The sequence below is a fragment of the Micromesistius poutassou genome, assembly GCF_964030765.1.
Source record: "Micromesistius poutassou genome assembly, chromosome: 13".
NCBI classification, from domain to species: domain Eukaryota; kingdom Metazoa; phylum Chordata; class Actinopteri; order Gadiformes; family Gadidae; genus Micromesistius; species Micromesistius poutassou.
The window spans coordinates 7,087,244-7,096,716 of NC_140283.1; the positions used below are offsets into that span (position 1 = coordinate 7,087,244).

General features: G+C 42.3%; 1 protein-coding gene across 1 annotated transcript in view; it reads left to right on the forward strand.

Annotated features, from left to right (window-relative positions):
- cbln1 (cerebellin 1 precursor) overlaps positions 1-8,464 on the forward strand; it is a gene marked incomplete at both ends in the record, with an annotated part of 9,738 nt that extends 1,274 nt beyond the window's left edge. The window contains 2 exons of the mRNA XM_084476716.1: positions 1-30; positions 8,267-8,464. The exon at positions 1-30 is cut by the window's left edge and continues 90 nt beyond it. Of these exons, the coding sequence (XP_084332842.1) occupies positions 1-30; positions 8,267-8,464 (228 nt within the window). The remainder of the gene's footprint in view (positions 31-8,266) is intronic.
- Between the last annotated feature and the right edge of the window lie 1,009 nt (positions 8,465-9,473).

A 9,473-nucleotide genomic window follows, 5' to 3' on the forward strand; every position in this document is an offset into this window, starting at 1 on the left:
GTGAAAGTCTACAACCGTCAAACCATACAGGTGTGTTTGTGTGTGTGTGTGTGTGTGTGTGTGTGTGTGTGTGTGTGTGTGTGTGTGTGTGTGTGTGTGTGTTTGTATGTGTGTGTGTGTGTGTGTGTGTGTGTGTGTGTGTGTGTGTGTGTGTGTGTGTGTGTGTGCTCGCGTGTGCATGCGCATTATGTGCGTGTGTGCTGTGAGTTGATGCGCGTGTGTGCGCGCGCGCTCGTTTCTAATATCTAATACACCATGACAAAAGTCTTTGTAAGACTTGACTTATTAGGAGTTATCTGCAAATGACTCGCAAGTATAAACCATTTGATATGCTCCCCTGGGAGAGAACGGAGAGAGTCGGATAGAGATGAAAGGCAGCCGTCGGCCCACCGGCAGGCTCATAACGCATCGCTATGCGCACGCGAAGCTAAATGAGAGCGCGCGCAGCCAGCGTAGGAGCGGCGCTCTCTTTAGAACCGTGGACAGCGGCATGCAGAATGGCGCTCCCTTCAGCACCGCGGACAGCGGCACTGCGAGTGGCTCATCCCTCAGCACCGCGGACAGCGGCAATCAGAGGGAGAGAGAGAGAGCGCCTTTACCAGATGGGGAAAACTCTTGCGCACATTTTTAACGCTTTAAAAAGAGAAAGAAAAAAAACATGTTCCAATGCAGATTTATTTGCATATCAAGTGATGGCTTTTCACGGGCAGGCTTTTTTTGTGCCATCCTCCTTTATAGCAACACTGAAAGGTGCCAGAGGCGTTCACTTTCATCCTGCAAACAACATTTGATCAGCATACCATCATGGGTGATGAATGATTTAAACAACAAACACAATATAGTTTTAAAAAGCTTTAATTGCACTGTAGCTTGCGCTAATTAAACCGTTGTATAATTAGCTGAAGATCCCCTGGGGCTTTGGCATTGCGTTACACTACTGAAAGGCATACTCATATTTCTGGGAACTTGAATTAATTAGCACGACAAATAGGCTACAACAACAAGCGGGTGATATCCAAAGGGGAAACGGCATGTCAAGTTTATAGGCCCAATCCGCCTCAGTGAGTGCAAATTGTCCGCACACATTACTGTTGACTCATGCCATCGGGATAATTAAGTGTGTCATGCAACGGAATACGAGCACCGATCTGAGCATTAGATTGCTAATAATTGCAAACAACCGGGGCACATGCAAATCTAAGTAAAGTGGGAAGAAGGATTTTACAATTAAAGGTTTAATTTCAAACGCTCAAGGCACGATCTCTGACTCTACACTATGAGTTAATTGGGAGGGTAGAGTAGAGCGCCATAAATCAACCTCTCCCTCATACTCAGCTGAATCATTGAATTAAAAATGTATTCATTCAAAAATCATATATATATATGTATATTTGTATATTGAACATACATATATTCCTTAATATAAATAACATTTATTTACAAACTAAATGATGACAGGATTTCGGGCCAAACAAGATGTTGTAACCTGTTTCAGCTAAGGCCGTTCTCCAGAGTGTAAAGTAAAACTTTTTGAAAATGAAGTGAAAAATTTGTAAAAATAGGTACAAGACTACGTGCTGTGACCATATGAAAGGCTGTGACATAATGAATAACTGCCAACGTTGACTGTTAAATCGAGTCAGGCCACAGTCAGGGTAATTTGGAGCAAGAACATTTGTCTGACACAAAAGTGAAAGAAAAAAAAAGCGTTGGCATCCTCAGATGTAAAATTTACAAAACTTCCAAAAAAATGGCTGTTGACAGTTGTGCGAACAGAGGAACAGAATAAACAGCGGACATCAATAAGCAGAGGTGAGGCAGCAGCCAGGGGAGGGAGGCCCGTTTCTGTTCCATGGGTCGAGAACATCAGAACATTGTGCACTGGATAACAATATTGAGATCCTCTGGTTAATGTGCTATTATCACATGTTTGAACAGGGTATTTGATTGAAATTATTATGGCACACTCATTGGATGTCCATAATGCTTTCTGAGCACCACTTAACAACTTAAGTGTTGGCCAGATTTCCCTTTCGAAGCAGACATATTAATTTCTGTTTCCAACCACACATTTTAATTAGTATCTGCACCAAAGATACTTTGAACAATGGGAAACGCTACCCTGTTTGCCATTGTTAAATTATAAATTAAATTACCTAAAGACAAAGGTTGTTTCATATTTAGCCAAATGTAAAGTATCTGGTTCTGGATTAAACCAAACAACATGCATACCCAAACACTATATTGCACACTCCATGATGTTCAGGGAACGGTTTATTTCTCTGTGTTATATTTGGCTCCTGCTGCATCTCTGCCCACATTTGGCTTCCTAAACAATAAAAAAACGGAAAATCTCACTGATGCCATGCCAGCAAAGGTTTTACTTTAAGAACATTTGTCCAATTTCTTGGCCCTACAATCCTTTTCTTTGTCTATTTCAGAGCTGCATAATCGTTCATTATATTCAGATTATAACCAATCAGACTGCATCAATCCTTAAAGTTGATACATGTACCTAATGCTGAACAATCTATGATATCTCACAGCAACTCATACAACTCATGTAACAAGCAGGACACAAGAAGAGACTTCATATCTTTTCTGGATATCCTGATTTCAAAACACTTGATTTTGTTTATAGGTTTCATGGTTTAAAGTCCACTCAAAGGCACTTCTAATCAATAGTCGAAAAATGGGTTTCAGTTATATTAACTTCCCAGTTCTTAAAGCTAATTAAATATTAAGAGTAGCAGATCATTTTTGAGTAATCTGAATGTATTTGGGAAGAGGAAGCCACAAACTTAGTCGGAGCTTAGAAACAGTTCAGCTTCTGTTCATAAATTAAAGATATGCACAAAGTGACAGATCACAGAGGGGAGTAGCATCAAATCTTCATGCTATTTTACAATTTTAATTATGGTTTTGGAATTTATGATACCATCAAAAAAGTTATTTCATTAACTCTAGCAGAGTCTGAATGAAGCCAAGAGAAGAAACAGAAAAACATTTATAACAGTCAACTTGAAACATGGAGTATACGGTGCACTTGTTTGTATAACATACACTGAGTTTTGCATGGAATGCGGTTGATGGGCCATACAAAATTACCAATAAACTATTTGAGCACAACCTGTCTGCAGCATTAGTATCACCTAGAAGACGTCTTCTCCAGAGGTGCGGACATAAATACACTGCTTATCTCCAACCAGTGGCGGAGCCATGAATTTATTTCAGGGGGGACGATAAAGTTTCAGAAACATAAATTGTCCCGGATTTCGAATATGCAGCTATACGTAGAAAGAAAATGATATTGAAAGCTACAGATCTTTTGTCCCGATTTATTAGGGAAAACATTTTTTGGAATGTCTATATTTCAGCGGGGGTTGGAACAGACATCCCCCCCTGACTATTCCACTGTCCTCCCACCAGCCCGGGCCACGTTCACTAGCTTTACACTTGGACTGAATGGAAACATTGGAAACATGGAACAATGGTTTACTTCTTTGTTTTTTGCTTCAATGACATGCCAAGCAGGCGGTGAATGCTGGGGAGCAATGTTGAGGGCCAAACCCTGTACATGGGGTTCACTGTGGTCCGTGCGTTCTTGGATTCAAGGACAATGTAAACTCAGTTTGTATGTTTCCATATTCTGCTATGTTGTTTTCCCATTTTAGCTTAAAGGAGACCCAAGTGCCCTGACCTAGCCATTAAAAAATGCATTCCGTTTTTTCCACACAGGGGCAGTAGGGCTTCCATCGCCCCTCTGTTTCAATAAGCGGAGCACAGGAGTGTTGCATTGAGGCTTAATCAGCAGGTGACCAGGTAACCATATCAGCCAATAAGAGGCATGCACCTAAAGAAGCCTAAACCTAAAGAAGGGCTCCTCTAAAGCTAACTAATCCACAAGTGGTGTCTGGGTTTGGTTCTCCTTTAAAGGGCCCCTATTTAACCACCAGGTGTGAGTGGGATCAGCCATTATAAGCAATTTCGAAATAGGCCCTGCCCTGTGCCTTTGCGACATCACAAGTGGAAATGTCCACCTAAATGTACGATGGATAGACAAGCCTACCAAGTGCTATAGTCCACTGTGTCGGCTGATAGACTGATCTATCCAGCATAGATCTAGGTGGACACTCCCACTTGTGATGTCACTCACAGATTGTACTCAAATAGGGCCCATTTAATGCTATTTTAGCCTCCCTAGATCCTCTAGGCCTACTTGAAAACCTGGCTCATCAATTGATCAGTGCCCAAACAGTTGAACCATATTTAATTGGATATCTGGAATATGCTTCTGTTGTATGCAAACTGTATACCAGTTTCAGTTGCTAATATATATATGATGCTAAAATATATATGCTCCAAGTTGGATTGTTGGAAGTCTGATAGTCATGATAAGTCACGATAAAAGGCTAAATCATATCATGTTTTGTGTATTCTCAGAGGCCTTATGGCGGCCGTACAGAGGAAACGTGTGTGTGTGTGTGTGTGTGTAGGTGGGCTTCATGGGCTGGTATGCTGGGGGATTCCTTTAGTGCTACAGTGATGAAACAGTGATAAAAAGGCTTCCCACCCTCTCCACACTTTTCGAATGGGATGATGCACACACACACACACACACACACACACACACACACACACACACACACACACACACACACACACACACACACACACACACACACACACACACACACACACACACACACATACAGACACACCCACACAAACACAAACACACTGCTATAAGCATGATTTCATCTCCATCTCATAAAGCTTGGGTGAATGTGTGAAACAGATTAAGATAAAGTTGAACACGCATCTATCTAGAAATACACAAGAGGATGACCTTGCACACTTTTAAGTCTAAGTGTGTATTACATTTTTGACTATATGTACCATGTACTATATTAATCCAATGGAGGGTTGGATTCTATTTTAGGAATGGTGTTTAGATACTGTGGTGCTGTACAGCCAGATGTTAAAGCACAAAGAAGAAAGATGATGACAGTATATTAAATCAGCCGTAGGTGAAACTCACATCCCACGATATGTGTGGGATGGGTTATATATAAAGTTGAGATCCTTTAAGGCCACCCTTCCTATCCAAACCAGTTGTGTGAGTGGGTGTCCCATTGCACTAGGTAGTTGAATATTTTGCAACTTTCAAAGATGTGCAGAAGCAACCATTTGGGATGAGAAGTTAGTGATAATCATCAGTACTATAATAACTGTAAATATATGTTGAGGTTTTTTTGTGCTTAAGTGTTGTATATTTTATATATGTTATGCAGTGTATTATCTAAATAGGGTTGTAACCATAGTCTTTATTCTGTGTGCCTTGATCCCAGTGGAAACCAGACCCAGTGTGTTAATAGCACATTGTTCTCCTAATCCGATCTCTCAAACAATTCTATGCAGGGTCTTTAATATCCCCCTGTGTCTGACTAGGGATGATTTAAAGCTGTTTTTGCATAAAACTAATTTCTTCCAACTCTTTATCAAGCAGAACTTCTAAAAAAAAAAAAATATATATATATATATATATATATATATAAAGATATCCCATTAATCAGGAAAACATTCCCAATTATCACTAATTTCAGAGCTGCATAAAAATAATACTGTGATAGAAAAACCTCAACCAACCCAGAAATAAAACTTTTGGAAGCAAAACGTCCTCAAAGCCAAAAGTCAGACCCACCATTGTGTCTTTGTCAACATTTTCTTCCGACTATTGCTTTAAAGGAACAGTGAGAGATGGACCAACAGATAGATGGAGAGAGAGAGAGAGCGCAAGAGAAAGTGAGAGACTGAAATAGAGATAGAAGGAGAGAGAGAGAGAGTGAGACAAAGAGAGAGAGAAAGAGACAAAGAGAAACGTTATAGGTCATCAAGAAATGCGTATTATTGTGCTGTCAGGCCGGTCATTGGAATGGGAGATGATGACGTAATGAGGGGGTGCCATGGTGGCTCTGGTATTAAGTGCTTCAGCCAGATGCCGTAGCCTTCGTCCAGCCATTTAAAGACCTCTTCCGGTTTAATGGTACTTACACATTAACATATGCAGATGTATGCCCACACACACACACAATTAAATACAAATATATATATGCATTCAACCTCATACAAACATACTCTTGTGTGTGTGTGTGTGTGTGTGTGTGTGTGTGTGTGTGTGTGTGTCTCATCTTTCCAAAAAAAGCCTCTGTCACTACTTTATTAGACCCATACATCACGGCCATGTATAGCTGTCTGGAAAACAGAGTGTTTATGTGTGTGGGAAAGTCAGAAACAGAGGGTGTGTGTGTGAGAGAGAGGCCTAGAAAGAGAGGGAGAGAGAGAGAGAAAGAGATAATGAATAAATAAAGTCAAGGCACGACGAAGTGACTGAGAGAGCATCTGCAGGGTTGTGTCCCTGTGCGTGTGTGTGTGTGTGTGTGTGTGTGTGTGTGTGTGTGTGTGTGTGTGTGTGTGTGTGTGTGTGTGTGTGTATGTGTGTGTGTGTGTGTGTGTGTGTGTGTGTGTGTGTGATCCCAAAGGCCTCATGTTGATGTAGTGTAGCTGACCCTCCTTTGTCTCCTGTCTCTCTGTGTTTCGGGGGAGTTACATGCACACTGAACAGAGACAATTTCTCTCAGTCTGTCCGTCTCCTGGCACTCCACTAGAGACTACAGGGATCATTATCTTTGCACACTCGTTCTCCTTTTTAATCACTGTTTTGTCCTCCTTATTTTCTATTTGTTTCATCTTCTTATCTCCTCTGCCCTTGCTTTACCTGTGAACTTTACTCACGTCTTTTAATTGTTCTTTCTTGCTTCCTTGCTTCCTTTTTTTCTGCCCTGTCTTTTGCACATGGTCATGCCCACTGGCCTCAGGGTTAATGGGACTAAATTGAAGCGAAGCGGTACATCCATTGTCCTTTTTAGCCGCCCGCCGTGTCCGTCAGACAGCAGAGCTGGATAATGGGTATCATCATCAGTGGATCTTTGTGTTAAAGTATGTTGCCTTGGTGAACAGGTTAGAGCTGATGTTAGCGCTCCAGGAATATGGGAAGTAGTCATGCGTGACTTTCACCGGGAGCCATCAGGTTAGTCTAGTAAGTGGGAGTTGGTATTCTCCAGGCTGGGCTGGTGAAACTCTCCTGGCGGTTTGACAGGTAGAGTGGCGTTCAGTGATGTTTTAAGTATCTGACTCAAAGTGTTGAGCTGGTTTCTTGATTTTGTAGCAGTTCGGATGAAGAAGACAGCAGGTTCTTCCTATTAACAGTATGTGTGTGTGTGTGTGTGTGTGTGTGTGTGTGTGTGTGTGTGTGTGTGTGTGTGTGTGTTGCGTGTGTGCATACATCCACGCTGCGTTTGCCCACATCTTGTTGCCCTCAGCTATGTTTTGCTTTGCTCTTTTTCTAATCCAGATGCTATTTTTTCTTTCAACTCTGTTGTTCAATCGCAGCAGTGTACCGTCGATAACAATTCCTGCCAAATTGTAGTTTGACCGGGCAAGTAGTCTACTAATTATCCTTGTCTTAATCAACCCACAACGGGGACCTCGCTTGATTGAAGACATGGTCATGATGACGGAGGTTATGTTTATAGTGCTACTGTCGAACAATGCTGGTTTACTCATCTATCTTTCTGTTTTCTATATTTTCCTTCCACAAGACTCGTCAAGGGATGAGATTAATTAATTCATCTAAATAACATCTTACAAGCATTTGTTGATAGCGCCGGGAAGAAACAGTGATACGTCTCTCAGGAATAGGTGGATGAGTATATGTTTGGCAGGTACAGATACTGATTCTACTGAATCCATCTTTTACAAAACTATATAAATGATTGCATTTAATTTGAATTGGAAACATATATTCTGTGATTTAAGGCTACACTGCTGGTTTCACGTGTTTTACATGTCACAGTATTGTGACTCATTTAACAGAGCTCCTCATAGACAGTCAACCTTGTACCTATATAAAAGAAGCCAAGACTGGCCTGTAAACAAATATGTAAGTGGGACCACGGTGTTTTTTTCTGGATGAAAAGCACTGTAACGTTTACATTTCTCAACCGATCTCAACTAGTTATTTTTATTCGAGGGTCATCTACATACGAGTACAAAAATATAGATATTTTATAATAAATACTTTACTTGTATTTGTTTACAGGCCAGTCTTGGCCTCTCCGATATGTCGGCGCCTATGTATACAGTACACGTCTACAAAGTGACTGACTCGGTGCCTCCAACAACACGTGTTTGTTGCTCTCCCCAGGTGAGCCTGATGCACAACGGGTGGCCGGTGATCTCAGCGTTTGCGGGCGACCAGGACGTGACGCGCGAGGCCGCTAGCAACGGGGTGCTGATCCAGATGGAGAAGGGCGACCGGGCCTACCTCAAGCTGGAGCGGGGGAACCTGATGGGGGGCTGGAAGTACTCCACCTTCTCCGGCTTCTTGGTGTTTCCAGTGTAGAGGAGCAGGGGGGGGGGATGGGGGGACGGGAGACGGAGAGGAGCGCACACAAAACACGGGGGGAGGAGGAGGAGGAGGAGGAGGTGGTGGATGAGGAGGAGGAGCATCTGGCAGGAATCATGGAAAAGACACTATGATGAAAGGGGGGCCAAGAAGAAGAAGGAGAAGGAATGGGAAGGAGGATGAAGATGGAGGTGAAAGGGTGAGGCAGGAGGACAGGAGGAGAAGAGTCCATGATGAATACAGACTTCTGCTCGGGCTGTCACGGAGGGAACGAGGATGACAAATGTGTGCGAGCAAACAGATATTAAATGAAAGACAGAGCATTAGGGAGCGGCTAGTATTAGTTTTTGCAGCTTCCTCACTTTCTTTCCTCCTTCCTTCATTCCTCCCATCCATCCATCCATCCTTCCTTTCTTCCTTCCCCCACCTCCCCCTCCATTCTCCATCTGCTGCTCAGTGGCTTGGCTGCAGCTTTGGACAGCCAAAACTTTTTTTATTCTGTGCCGGAAAAAAAAGCAAGTGATTATGTATGTGTTCCACAGTGTTCTTAAGGCCAAGTGTACTCCCTTATCGCTCTCCAACCACCAGTCAGCCATTCCATTCATGTATCACAGCCGTCCACGTATCCCAGCCATCCATGTATCTCAGCATAAGCTTTGAAGAATGTTTCTCTGTCACCTCTCTTGTTGAACTGCTGCTTACCCACCATCCCGCCATCTTACTCACCATGTCGGTATAGATCGTAGTCATTCAAAATCATTGCCCAGTAGACAACTGATTTTCAAATCAGACTTTTGACTGGAAATTGCACCTGAATTTCTACCAAGGGAAACATGCCAAACTGATCATCTAAATCTAAGTCACGTTATTGATTTATTTCCTATTTTACTTTCATCCTTTCTGTGATGTCTTCCTTGGTTAGATATAGATTTGTATTTCCAGCCCTTAATGTCAAACCTAGCCTTTTCACCCAGACCTCCCTGTCTCTACCTCCTCCCATCTTGTG